Genomic DNA, 13,960 nt, shown 5'->3' with positions numbered 1-13,960 from the left:
ATATTCTATTCAATCATTGAAAATGATAAAATCTAAAAATGGCTGTGAATATTTGTTAAATGTCACATATAACGCAAGAAACATAAGGAACCAACAAACGTGAAATGCAAAAAAGCATTGAATGTCATATCTATTTTGTTCTTAATCAATGCTTGTAGTATGGCAATATTTTGAATAAGATTTTATATGTCCCTAAAATTAAATACTTAAAATATTATTGTTTACAGAAGAAAAGTATTATTAATCTCTTTTTCCTAAATATACTAACCTAGTGAAACATCTTTTATATAAAAACAGTTGAGCAACATACAAAATTATTATATATGATCAATTTTCATAGGAACGTTTTGTGGAATCTCAATCCAGTGCTCAGTATCGATATTCACAAGTACTTACTACTATGTACATACTTACATTAGTAGATATGGTTACTTGTATTTGCGTTTGAATACATATGTGGTGGATACATATTTGAAAATTTGTAATTATCTATGAAGAAAGAATTGTCACTAGTTAAAACAGTGTAAATAATATGATATCTTATACTTGTACGTTTATCTACTTATAAATAATAATTTAAACTTTGTATAGAAAAAATTACATTCGTGTGCTTTCTGTTATATGTATCTCACAAATATTTCACTATAAAAATGTTTTGATTTTTAATAATTGCTTTTTTATGTTATGTTAGATTCTTTATTTAGTAGAATGTGCCTTAGAAATGGTCGGCGAACAATAATAACAGCTGCTACGAAAGATGTACCAGATACAAGTATTCCATGGTTTCGTATTTCGGAATCTAACCCTGCAGAGCATGATGAAAGTTGTTTAAGTCGTATTTACACGATACCTTCAGATATTACGGCATCACTAATGTCAAATATGACACTTGAATTAAGAAAGCAAACAGAAATATTCAGAGAACTTGGTATTTTAGTTAGACGACCTGCAGTGGAAATAATATCGTATTTAGAACAAACAGACTTTACAAAGTCTATAAATAAATATATTTTATGTATCCTTTTATAATTCATATTTAATGTTTATTTAGTTAATTTTAACTATAAAAAAATTTATGATTTAACTTCATGTGACAGTATTTTCACTATTTATTAGATGGTATACAAGGAGTAGGAAAAACAACATCTTTATTACATTTGATTCATTATGGCCTTGTGAAACGATATTTTGTACTTCATTTACCATGGGGTATGAACTGAATTATATAATAATAAATTATTTGTAGAATATATTTATCATATAAATTTACTTATATGTGTTTAGTTCAAACTTGGTTCAGATATCCAAGAGATGCGGTTGCATCTCCTTTGGAACCAGATAAAATAGACTTGCCTGAATCAGCAACAAAATGGTTAAAATATATTAAAGAGATAAATAAAGTAGCACTATCGCAACTTGACGTATGTAATTATTAAAGTTTATTTTATTATTATATATAATAAAGCAATTAATTTATAGCTGAAGACTACTAAGGAATATACGTGGTCCCAAAGAGAAATTACAAAATCTGGAGAGTCACTTTCTAATCTTATTGAATTTGGAATACAAAGAAATAAATTTGCTTGTGGTGTTATTAATGCTGTAGTGGATGAACTTAAAATGGCCAGTACAGCAGGAAAATGTAGAACATTAGTTATCATAGATGGTTTTAATGCATTTACTTCTAGCATAACACACGTAAAAGATGAAAATCATACATATGTACCACCTGAGAGAATATCAATAACATCTACATTCTTGAGTAGTGTAGATTATAATTGGTGTAATGGTGCTGCGATATTAACAGTAGATAAAAGAGCAAATAAAGTATGTAAAAGTTGATATAATATATTGTACAACAAAACCAACTATCAATTATCTAACTAATAAATTTTTTATTGTTTTTCTTATTCACAGGATAGGAAAGACTCTGATTATCCAACATATTTACTTGGTAAAAAAGGATTTGAGCTTTTGGATCCCTTTCTACCCATTTGCGTCGAAAATTATTCATTAGATGAATTTAAAACTATATTAGAATACTATAAAGATCGAAAATGGATCAAAAACATTAGTGATAAAGGACAAAGAGAATTAGAGTTACTATCCAATAAAAATCCATATCAACTTTGGGCACTTTGTAAACCATTATATTAAAATCATTTTACATAATAATAAATATTGTTATTAAGGAACTGAATAATTACTTCATATTGTTTTTCCTTATGATTTTTATTTAATTAATAACATCTAAATTCAAGATTTTTATTATAATAAAAATTCACATTTTATTAGTATCTCTACATGCTACCTTATTAATATGATGAATACATTAAATAAAAAGGAATGTAATATTTGTAATAATAATATATACGATTACGTAATATAACACTCTTCGTATCTACTCTTATTTTATAAAAGAAAACGTCAACTACATACGAAAAATTTCATCAAATTCTAAATTTGACGTTTACTTATTTGTAGGCTGCAATATCTCTAAGACTTTATTAATGTCTCCATTTTCAGCATCCAACAAATAAGTTAATAGTCCACTTTGATTTGAGAATCCCATCTTTAACATAGTTTCAATAGCTTCGTTAATTCTTGGATTCTCATGATGTACTACCTTCTTTTCTTTTGGTAACTCAGGGTACAGTGTTTGGGTTGAAGATCCTTCCAGTGCTGATGGTGCAGTTGAAGAAGACGGAATCTTATAACATAAGATATACATTATTATTTTTAAAAATAAATATAAAATTTTTATGAACTATATATTTGTAGACTTTATATTAATTTAAACTATATTTTATAATATTTTACCTGTTTTATACGTATTCCTTTCCCATTAAATGAAGTTGAGGACGTTTGATTAATTTCAGTAGTATCATTTTTATCTATAATAGTCCATTCATCTGCCACTACTTTTATAGTAGAATTGTCTTGACTAGTAGTTGATGCAACATCTGATATTGATCCTTTATCGTCTTTAGTATCATCAAGTAGTTTTCTTCCTTCTCCAGGAAATTTTCTGGAATCATTTTCATTTGTATGTGTATCATTGTTAGATGTATGTGTATCATTGTTAGATGTATGTGTATCGTTGTTAGATTCATCTTCTTTCTCAGGCTTGTGATTCTGAAAAATATGCGAACAATTAAAATTAATTTCAATGACAATAATGTTGTATTACTTTTGTAAACTTCATAAACTATGTTCTTTGTTTTTGTTTGTTTATTGGTATTTATTACCTTAAAAGGCTCTGGACCAATAGATGTTTCTAATACTGTATCAATAATGTTATTTAAATATGGGGCATAACTTTCCAACCAAGGATAAATGCTATTATGAATTCCTTGAGATGTAGGCTGGGATGTATTTTCATTAGAAGCATGTTTCTTATTCAAATGCACACCATTTTTTTTTAGAATTTTTCTCAAATGGTGAATCAAACTTCGAGTATGATGCCATTGTAATGGTTGTGGCATACGAATCATATAATGATGCGAATGTCTCATTGTTTTCTCACATTGTGCACATAAATCATAGTCTTCACATTGAATACATTTGTATCTAAATCCAATTATGTCTCCATCACAACCATCGCAACATACACCAAAATGAATTGCTTTATTATCCTTCTTGGAATTTGGTATTTCTTGCTTATGTGAAACAAGTTTGACGTTAAATTTTTTTGGGGAAAACATTTCTTTTTGAGCAATTTCTAATTCTTCGTTAGATGATATTACGATTTCATCACCCTCAGCATCTACGATATATATTAAAAATTAGATATTTAGCCATTTAAAGAATTATTATAAAAGAACTAAACTATTTTATTGTTACATTTTTAAAGAATAACTAAGATGATGCAACTATATTTATATATCATAATTACCTTGCCAGGAAACGATGAATTTCTTCTTAGATAATTCTGGAAATGTTGACTTGAGTTTTACACAAAAATCGTCGAAACATTCATACTGTGGGCCATTATATTTCCGAATTGCTACGACAGTAGAGTCTTTGTTTTGCAAACATATTTTATACATTATTGAATTTATATTTATCTTGTACAACTGAGAATGAAATATGCACTATTTGCAAAAATACACAAAAGCTATTATTTTGCACGATACACAAGTTTTCCTGCGAAGTTTCGCTATCGTATGTCCAGACGATTCTATTACGATACTTATATAGGTAGCACGTACCACGTATCTGTCAAACTTATTCTGCAGAATTGGATCGATTTTACAAAATGGCGTATCCGATACCTCAGTAGTTTTCTATTCTATGTTTTTATGACTATATTTTTAACAATATATTTAAATAATTTTTTTCACCTTATATTTCAATCATCTGTCGTTAAATAAAGTTAATATTATGCTTGTAAAACTTTCTTATGTGAATTAATAGTGAATTTTTGTTGAAATTTGAACGGCGCCATTTTTGAATGAGATGCAAAATTGATAATCACGTGATATATACATACATGTGCATAGAAATGATGATTCATACATGGAAATGATTAAATTTAATCATCACTTTCTTAATATTATTGCAACAGATGATTCGAAATTCTTTAATATTCTTTTGTCTTTTAAACACTTATTTAATACTTAAATAATTTAAAATTGAAACAACTAATATGTTACGCGTAATATGCACTAAATTTTTAATTAAATATGCAAATAGTAAATTATAATTTACTTGGTCATTTTTATTTCATTGGTTTTTGTAACATCTTTCAATCATATTATTAATAATTCGACATGCTTTAATATTGTATTCCTGCAATTATTATAAATATAACAAAAGATAGTTCGAAATTTATACATCAATTATTACGAAAATTACTTATACAGAATGTTCCGTGCAACATGACGCACTATTTTTCAGTCATTTGCGACCATTTAAATGATAAAAAGAAATTACCAATGTCGAATGTATAACAAATAGCAATAATTAGAATTTCAAAGAAAGCGAAATTTTATGTTTCCCAAGTAGGATAAAATATATTCTTTTCGTTATATTATAGAAGATATTAAGACTAATTCAAGAAGCATGTGACTTTATATTTTTATTAACACAGTGCTATTTTTACAATAATGGAAATTGAAACATTTTCCGTCGCATTTTACTTTTGAACAAAATAAATATATTGGATTTTGGATTTTATGGCTTACTTTATTACATCATATAAATTCACTAATAATCACTTATAAACAACGTTCTATGTTAACATTCTGTAAAGTCTAATATAAGTTGAAAAACGGTGCATCGCATTACATGGAACACCCTGTATGTGTAAATGTATGTTTCGTTTGTGGATAATCATTTTTGAAAAGGAATTAATCATTAAAATGTAATTTACTAATGGAATATAGATCGGTACGTATCATTTACCTAATGATATAACATATTAAAATTTACTTTACATATGGTAGACATATAAGACTTAATTGTTTAAAATAATTTCTCATTAATTGGTCAAGTAATATTTTTATTATAAATACTTATAAGTACTTAATCAACAGTTTTATAGCTTTTTATGAATTTTAATGCTGACTAAGGTTGAAAGGTATTGAATATGAAAATAATACCACAATTTATAATTTAATTTGATAGACCTTAATAGATTTAATAGAAATATTAATTATATCATGTCTTGTTTGCATTTTATCTATTGTGTTTCATCAGTCATGTCGTCATAATAATGTCAGTCGTTACATCCTATTTAGTAGATTACTATCGTAGCCAACATAGTCTTTTCGAGAAGTTACATTTTTCATGTCAAAAGTATGCACGAATGTTTCGTGAATATTTGATGTTCATTCTTTGATAAAAGTACTTGTTTCTAGTTACGAGAATTCAGTCATCGACGATTATCATAGTCTTTTACGTGTCTTCGACTTCTTTTGAATATATGCACAATTTGTGATCTTTTTCGAGAAAAAAAAGAAGAGGCAATCAATTTGAACAAAATGAGATTTGCTATGTATTTCAATTTTATTTCTATAGTTTTTCATTTAACGGGAGCTACAATATACGGTGACGGATCACTGTACATTCCTTTAATAAAATGGGTTCGCACATATTATTCGACTTCTGCTGTCTTTTTGCTGCATTCACTTAGCGAGAACAAATATTTCGATGGTATGATTTTTAAATATTTTCACATAAAAAATTCATTTGTAATATGACAACGAAAAAATATATATACCATGACGTATTTGCGTATTGTTGCATTATTTAGGCGTCAAGATAGCATATGTGTCACACACATGGTCTCGTCTTCTTCATCGTGAGCAAATTGCAACTCTAAGTTGTACATTCAAGGATATTCATGCACTGAAAAGAAACAGTATCCTTCGACCGTTGGTCATTGTTTTTTTGCCTGGATCTGAAGCCGTTTCCGAATTTTCAAGATACTCGAAATCCTTGAAAATGTCTTTATTTGCATGGTTTGTAATATTTATGACCGAGTCGATGAACAAGAAATATTGCTACAATCCATCGGGAAATCCATTTCATTTGTTATTTGATACTGAAATGCTGGTCATGTGTTACGGTGATCCTATTCTTCGTGAGTGGTATTCCGTGGATGGGAACAACACCGTCATTTTCGACTTAATGAAGTGGTATCCAGAGAGACAAGTGGGATCGTCAACGGCTGCTTTGAGTTCGTTGACCAATTTCAGTTTATACGAGAGGAGAAATGATCTGAAAGGGAAAGTTCTGCGAGCTGTCATTGTCGAGGCAAAAATTCCGATATTCCATTCTCTATGATTCACAGATAGAATTATCAGAGTTTATATAATTTACTTTTGTCCGTAGAACTCGATATTAGTCGCCGTTAAAAATAATAAATTGGAAGGATATTTTAGTAGAGCGATCAGCGAGCTTGAGAATTATCTGAACTTTACTCTCGATATCGCGTTCACTGAAACCGAGTTTGGAATCTTCAACGCGACGACGAAAAGTTGGAACGGTGCAGTTCGCTTAGTGGCTTCTGGAGAAGTAGATATCGGAATAGCCGAGTTTTCGATGACCAATATTAGACTTGATTACGTTGATTATATGATTCCTATTCTTACCGTTAGGAAGTCTTTGTACTTTAAACAACCAGATGTACTCACGGTGAAATGGTTTGCTTATTACAAGGTATGTATTGCTAAACTATACTTATGTAATTGTCTACACATTTAAAAATATACATTTTCTTTAGGTTTACAGTTTTACACTCTGGATGTCTCTACTCATGACAATCATAATTGCATTATTTGTTTTGGCCTTTATTAGATCTCAAGTAGAATCCACTAATCTCATCAGGGAAATATCCCATGAATTTATTCGAGTTTGGGGCATTTTCTGCCAACAAGGAATCACAGCTGGTGAATCGATAAATTTAATAGCTTTGACGAATATCTGCTTTAAAATTTCTCTTTCTTTTATAAGAAAAAATTAAGCACTTAATAGAACTTTTTTTCGCAGAATTTCCGCAGAATTCATCGCTGAGGTTAGCATACTTTACCATACTCGTTGCTGGTATAGTAACATTTGCCGCTTATTCCGCATCTATGATATGCTTCGTAACAGCTCGTGTTCATAATATTCCCTTCCGTACGATTCAAGAGTTCCTCGATGATGATACATACAGTTTAATCGTTCAAAGATCTTCCTCGGACTACGACATATTTACTGTAAGTTTGTATCCAATAATGGAGAATTCTGGCACGATATGTATGCTTTCACTTTTACTTGCACGTTGAGAGATTACGTCACGAACGTTATGTGACGTAATGTGAACGATCGACATAACACACAACGAATGAAAAAGTACCATTTCCTGAACGAATCGTGAAAATGTATAGCATGTATATAGGTACATGCAGTTTCTATTAATATTACGTTGTAGAAAGTATAATTTGATTTCCAGAAATCGAAAGATCCTATTTCGAAGCTCATGTTGCAAAAGCTAAAGCCGAGAGATGTTCTACCACTCAGTGTAGACGGTGCATATTATAACGTAAGTTCGCCTTTATGATATTATAATGCTTTAAATAAAATTTTCTCAACTATCTTAAATACTTTCAGATCTGCAGTGATGCCTCATTAACGTATTACAGCGGTTTTAATAGAGAACTACGGAGAATGGTGAATTTCCGCGCTCCATGCGATATCACCTCTATTGACGTCGGCCGAGTGGATAGTTTATCTCTGATTCTACCGAAAAACAGTCAATTCACCTCTGTTTTGAATTACTAGTTAGTATCGATAGACGAGCTATGTGTCCGGCAACTTATAAATAAAAAAGTTTTGCGTATTTTTCTTTTTGTATTTAAAATATTCATCGTAATGTTGCAGTATGCAGAAACTTTTGAACACTGGCCTACTGAACCGGTTCAAGACCGAAATAACTTTCACGCAGAAAACCAGATTCCAGCCGGTTGGATTTAACAGCATCGTATCTGTATTAATAATCTTCCTCGGCGGTATTATATCAGCACTTGTAATACTACTCATAGAGATATTTTACAATAGATATATGAATTCTTATTTCAATTACCCGATTTAAGGGTAAATTTTTCCATATATGCTCGTCAAAGATTGTCAAAACACGCTAATGTACGATTCAACTTCGAGTTGAATTTTTTCTTTAGCTTCAACTTAAAACATCAGTAGCGAATGTAATCAAATAGATTTAAAGACACGATAATGAAACATCTATGGCACCAAGAAATAACACGTCTCATTTTCTTTTCTCACATTGTCAAGATAAAAGTCTGACGTATAACCGATGCAAAAGTGTGATACGCACAATAATAAAGAACATTCACTAAATGCTAAATCACAGCACGAAATGCACACACCTGTACAGGCGTACATTTTCTATCGACGTTAATCTTTGCAACAGTTTGCACGTAATCTGTACGATTGCACGATTAGTGCATACCAGGGGCCATTACGCCCCTAATGAGATACTATCCTCGTCTCTAGATGTGTAAATTCGATAAATTCCAACATAACTTGCGGGTTTACTGTTCATATTTAGTTAGCATCAGAAACGATCGAGCATCGGGAGAAGGAAAAGGATATCACCGAGTTTGCTGTTTTGGAAATTCGCGAACACGTTGGCCTAGTAGAACATTGTCAGTGTTCAAGAAGATCCACTGGATAACGTTATCATCGAATCGAGAGTAAATTCGACGGACAAACCGTATCGTGAGATGGCACGAATGACTTATACACGACTGATGGTCGTGTTGCTGCTCCTGTCTGTCTCAACGTTCTCGGTGGACGTAAATAACGCTTACAAATATATTCATCTAATCAAGGACGTCCACTACTATTACGAAACATCCTGCATCATAACCGTATTTTCGAACTGCCATGACAGTAAGTTTCGCTCACTTTTCTCGAAAATCCTGTAGGAAAATGCGCGAAAGTAATAGAATCAATTTATTCAAATTTATTAGCCTGAAATGCAAATTCATTTTTTTTTTCTCGTTTAAAGTACTTTCTCCCCGAGTTTTGTCGCTAACGATAAGAGGCGATCGCAAACGATTATCGTTTCAGATTTCAATGAAACTTCGTTGGCTTTTACATGGTCACGGGCTTTCTCTCAGCTAGGCATCTTGACAACGAGCGTAAGATTTTCCGAACTGCCACGTGAGACTAGGACGTTCCAAAGTTATATGAGGCGTCCGTTATACGTCGTCATTCTCACTACAAAGGAGAACATGGATGAGTTTTCGATGGCCACCAGACGGATCGATACCTCGTTTTCCGTCTGGCTCGTGATGTTTCTGCCATATTGGGAAAATCCCTTGAGACACATTTGTCAAAATCCTGTAGGAAACCCGTTCAATTTGAAGTTCAATACGGAGATGCTGGTGCTTTGTTACGATCAGCCACTTCTCAGAGAATGGTACTCGTTGCCCGATAATCAAACGAGGACATTTAACTTGGCCACCTGGAAAAGTAGCGTAGGAATAAAATTGAAGACGAACAGTTCCTTGTACGGGAGGAGAAACATGTTTGGACAAACGATACGTGTGTCGATCCTCGAGGTAAGTATTACGACGAGTGCGGATGAACTTTAACTCTGGCATTTATTTCATTTATTTTCGAAACTTACGATCGATACGAATTGAAGGATTCCCTGTTCGTTGAGCTGAAGAACGGAGTTCTTACGAACTTCTTGGGCGCAGTGATCAAAGAGCTGAGTAAATCGATGAATTTTAAGATCGAAGTGGCAAGCTCGGTGCTGATATACGGTAGTTGGAACGAGGACAAAGGGATATGGACAGGAGTGATAGGCGAGTTAATATCGGGCAGGGCGGACATCGGCGTCGCGGAATTTAGCATGACTACTAGCAGACTGGACATCGTGGACTTTACGTTCCCATTAATTTTGTCCCGCAATAGAATATTCTTTAAGAAACCTGACGGCTCGTTCATACACTGGTCCGCCTACTTTAAGGTTTTCTTTCTCTCAACGAATTTTTATTTTATTTTTTGTAGTAAAGTAGTGGATTGTGATCGCCACCGCAAGCTTGTTCGTTGAAGATCGGAATTCATTTTCAAATATTATATCAAAATTCATTTGGTATTCGTGAACTATCGCAGTAACGGATTGTTTTCAGATATTCACAAGAGGCATTTGGTTGGTAATAATATGCTTAATCGTGACCACCCCGGTTTTTCTGACTCTCATGAAAACGAGAGGCCGTGTCGTGATGAAAATCCTAGCGGATAATTACATATACGTTTGGGGGATTTATTGTCAACAAGCTCTGTCAGGTAACTGTAAGACAAACACACGAAATGAAATATTTTCGCACGAAATTGCTCTGTTTTTCAGAGTTTCCAAACGAGTCCTCGATGAGATTGGCTTTCCTATCGATCTTCCTATCGTCGTTGATCGTTTTGTCTGCTTACTCCGCATCGTTGATCAGCTTTTTGACAGTCTCTACGGTTACACTACCCTTCACCACTATGGAAGAGTTCGCTAATCATGGCTCGTACAAATTGATCACGTATAAAAACAGCGCAGATTACGATATGATAATTGTAAGACGATACGTGAAACAAATGTGATATCGAACAAGCAGTACAACAGATACCTATAATTCCAGGCTAGTAACACTACCTTGTTCGAGAAACTGAAAAAGTTGTTGAAGAAAAAAGAGTACTTACCTGTGACGGCTCACGACGGCTTTACACAGGTTGGTTAATTCCAATGTTCGACCTATCGACCCTACACTTTTACGAATTTTCACTTTGAATTTACGCTTAAACATCAATCCAAATTTCAACATCGTACATGAACGAATATTTCAAATTTGTAACTATCGACCACAGGTTTGCAGCGAAAAAGTGGGATTCTACATATCCGAAGCGATAAAGAAAGCAGCCAGCCCATTACCGTGTGTAGTTGCGTCCATCGAGGCGGACAGGATCGACAATTTAGGTCTGATTTTGAAGAAAGACAGTCAGTACACGGGAGTGGTGAATTATTAGTAAATACATTACCGTTGATTTTATCAACATATTATCGAAGTATATTATCATTAATTCGATCTGAAATTATATCGACGTCTGTCTCGAATACTGTTTCAGTCTGCGACGATTCAAAGACAACGGGGTGCTGACCAAATTAAAGAATTCGTTTCTAGGAATTAAAAAATCTCAGAAGAAAGAAGACGTCACTGTCACTTTGAGCGGAGTTGTGCCTATTTTATGCCTTCTCGCAGGTGGAATAGTCTTTAGCTGTCTCGTGCTGATGCTTGAGAGAACGTGCTATAATTTTTGGCACTCCAAATACAGGAGAACTTTCAAATCTGCTTTATGGCGGAAATTCTTCGGTGAAAAGTTCGTCGTAGATCCAGCAAACAAGGAGAGCCGAATGAAAAATCTCGCGGAGAGTTATCAGGAGAATTGTCAGTTAGAGATTCCTCGTAACAAAATTTCCTCGACGCAGTACAAAGGAGATTTACTTTACCGTGATTAGATAAATTAGCGGAGAATGAGGATATAACGATAATGTTCGCGCGTTCACTGCCTATCAATAGGCCAGTCTCGTTAATTTGTCATGTATTCCCATTCTATGCGCGAAATCACTTTCACTTTATGCGGCAGTAGCATCGCCAGATCGCGAGTAATTAGTTGCAAATTTTCGCATATCGTTTCAACGTGGCGTGCATTTCAACGAGGCTCAATGAACCTCTCGATCATAATCCTAATTAACTGCGTTAATCACCGCTGTAACTAGACCCGTGTTAATTTATGTAATAAAAGGTATACGATTTTGTAACCTTTATTGCGAGCGAGTCTCAATAATCCTTTGACATTCAAATCGTGATCAACTGGTGATCTCAGCTGACGGATGCAATCAGTAACCAAGAGTAGCGATCACGATTTTATTCATATCCATACACATCTTGATATCGTTAAAAAGTTCGAGCCGCGATAATTACGTAAAAGCGGACTGCGCAACAGCAATAATTATCCGGTGATCGCGTTTGCCGCGAAGACGCGTAGATTCATACGAAGTAGTTGACCTAAGACCTTTGGAGAAATTCACCCACGTGACTATCTTCCCACGTGAATCGGCCAATATCTACTAGTTGGTGAACACACGAGGCTCCCTCGTTGCTACCCTCATCCTTCAATCCTGTCAAACGGGGATGTCTACGTTCGAACGTGGAAATTATATGGCATTTGACCGTGAGAATAACAGATGGTGCGACTTTTCGAAGAGATGGAAAATGTCATTTGAGCGTAGCTTCGAATTTTAGTTTTCGCAACGTACACGTAAGAGAGTGATTGAACGTGTCGTTCAACTCGAGTGGTGCGTACATACGTACGTGCAACGTAGCATCAGGAGACTGGAAATAGCGCAACAAGCGAACTCCCGAGGAAACGTCGGGACACAGGTAAACATAGATGCATCGATAGTTTTGGATGCTACACGTATCTACGTAGCCGTAAGTTTTTATGCTATCGAGTTAGTTTGAAAGTCAACGCGGTGGCCGGATACAGGCGAGCACGCGCTGCGTTTCCGCTTTCCGTTTGGCCGGAAATGACCTTTGCCTCGTTAGAAAAAAGATCCACGCGCTCTTTCGCCGATCTTTCGCCGTTAAGTCCAGCTGCGATCGTATCTGGGGATCGTACAAGGGGTTGTCAGGTTTCGTATTTACTTTCAGGGCGCTGGTGCGTCCACTTGCTCATCGACGAAACCACAAAATCGGTACGTGCGTTGTTTCCTCTATAACGAAACTGGATCTATCGCGAGATGTTAATTCATCGTCTTCGATCGTATCTTTGATGCTTGCTACATATATATATATATATATTTTTTTTTTTTATCGCCGATGGAAGAACCGGATAACCTTGGCGTCAAGAACGCGCAAAATACTCCCGGACGGGAATCGACCAGCTCCGAGATGACTAACGCCACATGACGAGGAATGCGTTAATCGAAAGCGATAGCGGGCATTCGAGGTGAATTTCAGACGTTCGATGCGGAGGCATTGCTGTTGTGCGTGTCTATCTGGATCGCAGACCTCGAATCCACCATCGATTCGAGCGCGCTGCACCGCGAAACGGATCGATCGATGGTAATCGACGATCAACGATGGCATTCCATTTAAAAAGGAATTTATTCGCTGCACGTGGTAGCCATTGCTGGCAGGTTGTGTCATCTCTGGGCTTGTCCAGAATGCCATTATTATCGCGCCGCATGCGCGATGTCTAGACTCTAGACTATGCTGTTCCTATCCTTTAACGAAAAAGAAAAAAAAAAAAAAAAAAAAGGATTGCGAACCAGGAAACAATAATGCTCGCCGATAATGACTATTGTCAAAGAGGGAACAATGATGCATGGTGACATGGGGTCTGCTTCGCAGAAAGTTCCGCGGGAAAATGAAGCTGCACACTGCGTATGTACGTGTCT

At 34.4% G+C, this 13,960-nt stretch overlaps 4 protein-coding genes across 6 annotated transcripts; 3 read left to right on the top strand and 1 right to left on the bottom strand.

Moving 5' to 3' along the window:
* The first annotated feature begins 219 nt into the window (after positions 1-219).
* LOC122531457 (28S ribosomal protein S29, mitochondrial) lies at positions 220-2,195 on the top strand. 2 transcript variants are annotated; one of them, XM_043659514.1, is made up of 6 exons: positions 220-548; positions 692-1,015; positions 1,117-1,170; positions 1,285-1,421; positions 1,480-1,827; positions 1,918-2,195. In XM_043659514.1, exons 1-6 carry the CDS (start codon positions 533-535, stop codon positions 2,155-2,157), a joined length of 1,119 nt encoding a protein of 372 aa, XP_043515449.1. In that variant the 5' UTR covers positions 220-532; the 3' UTR covers positions 2,158-2,195. The 2 variants fall into 2 exon arrangements, with proteins under 2 accessions (XP_043515449.1, XP_043515364.1); XM_043659429.1 differs by having other exon boundaries at positions 225-548; positions 1,117-1,209.
* A 157-nt stretch (positions 2,196-2,352) lies between these two features.
* LOC122531352 (protein ref(2)P) lies at positions 2,353-4,299 on the bottom strand. 2 transcript variants are annotated; one of them, XM_043659314.1, is made up of 5 exons: positions 3,896-4,299; positions 3,249-3,766; positions 3,110-3,135; positions 2,821-3,067; positions 2,353-2,710 (listed from the first exon to the last, which is right to left on the bottom strand). In XM_043659314.1, exons 1-5 carry the CDS (start codon positions 4,047-4,049, stop codon positions 2,471-2,473), a joined length of 1,185 nt encoding a protein of 394 aa, XP_043515249.1. In that variant the 5' UTR covers positions 4,050-4,299; the 3' UTR covers positions 2,353-2,470. The 2 variants fall into 2 exon arrangements, with proteins under 2 accessions (XP_043515249.1, XP_043515165.1); XM_043659230.1 differs by having other exon boundaries at positions 2,821-3,135; positions 3,896-4,297.
* Positions 4,300-5,637: 1,338 nt separating this feature from the next.
* LOC122531213 (glutamate receptor 1-like) lies at positions 5,638-8,841 on the top strand. The gene is made up of 8 exons (XM_043658996.1): positions 5,638-6,156; positions 6,257-6,759; positions 6,838-7,164; positions 7,229-7,394; positions 7,495-7,703; positions 7,940-8,029; positions 8,098-8,267; positions 8,368-8,841. Exons 1-8 carry the CDS (start codon positions 5,985-5,987, stop codon positions 8,576-8,578), a joined length of 1,848 nt encoding a protein of 615 aa, XP_043514931.1. The 5' UTR covers positions 5,638-5,984; the 3' UTR covers positions 8,579-8,841.
* A 202-nt stretch (positions 8,842-9,043) lies between these two features.
* On the top strand, positions 9,044-12,299 carry LOC122531155 (glutamate receptor ionotropic, delta-1-like). Its single transcript, XM_043658874.1, has 8 exons — positions 9,044-9,399; positions 9,580-10,073; positions 10,160-10,486; positions 10,650-10,806; positions 10,868-11,076; positions 11,142-11,231; positions 11,368-11,525; positions 11,626-12,299. The coding sequence occupies exons 1-8, from the start codon at positions 9,231-9,233 to the stop codon at positions 12,014-12,016; spliced, it is 1,995 nt and encodes a 664-aa protein (XP_043514809.1). The 5' UTR covers positions 9,044-9,230; the 3' UTR covers positions 12,017-12,299.
* The last annotated feature ends 1,661 nt before the right edge of the window (positions 12,300-13,960 follow it).

Source organism: Frieseomelitta varia, unplaced genomic scaffold (assembly GCF_011392965.1).
Source record: "Frieseomelitta varia isolate USP_RPSP 00005682 unplaced genomic scaffold, Fvar_1.2 scaffold_1010, whole genome shotgun sequence".
In the NCBI taxonomy this organism is placed as follows: domain Eukaryota; kingdom Metazoa; phylum Arthropoda; class Insecta; order Hymenoptera; family Apidae; genus Frieseomelitta; species Frieseomelitta varia.
Note: the sequence above shows the minus strand (reverse complement) of the source record. Positions and strands in the feature narration are given on the sequence as shown.

Coding starts and splice junctions, on each gene's coding strand:
- LOC122531213 (XM_043658996.1), top strand. CDS start 5,985: ATGAGATTTGCTATGTATTTCAATTTTATTTCTATAGTTTTTCATTTA. Junction 8,030..8,097: donor TAGACGGTGCATATTATAAC/GTAAGTTCGCCT, acceptor AAATACTTTCAG/ATCTGCAGTGATGCCTCATT. Junction 8,268..8,367: donor ACCTCTGTTTTGAATTACTA/GTTAGTATCGAT, acceptor GTAATGTTGCAG/TATGCAGAAACTTTTGAACA.
- LOC122531155 (XM_043658874.1), top strand. CDS start 9,231: ATGGCACGAATGACTTATACACGACTGATGGTCGTGTTGCTGCTCCTG. Junction 10,807..10,867: donor TTGTCAACAAGCTCTGTCAG/GTAACTGTAAGA, acceptor TCTGTTTTTCAG/AGTTTCCAAACGAGTCCTCG. Junction 11,526..11,625: donor ACGGGAGTGGTGAATTATTA/GTAAATACATTA, acceptor ATACTGTTTCAG/TCTGCGACGATTCAAAGACA.
- LOC122531352 (XM_043659230.1), bottom strand. CDS start 4,049: ATGTATAAAATATGTTTGCAAAACAAAGACTCTACTGTCGTAGCAATT. Junction 3,767..3,895: donor ATTCATCGTTTCCTGGCAAG/GTAATTATGATA, acceptor TATATATCGTAG/ATGCTGAGGGTGATGAAATC. Junction 2,711..2,820: donor AAGGAATACGTATAAAACAG/GTAAAATATTAT, acceptor TTATGTTATAAG/ATTCCGTCTTCTTCAACTGC.
- LOC122531457 (XM_043659429.1), top strand. Junction 1,422..1,479: donor TAGCACTATCGCAACTTGAC/GTATGTAATTAT, acceptor ATTAATTTATAG/CTGAAGACTACTAAGGAATA. Junction 1,828..1,917: donor TAGATAAAAGAGCAAATAAA/GTATGTAAAAGT, acceptor TCTTATTCACAG/GATAGGAAAGACTCTGATTA.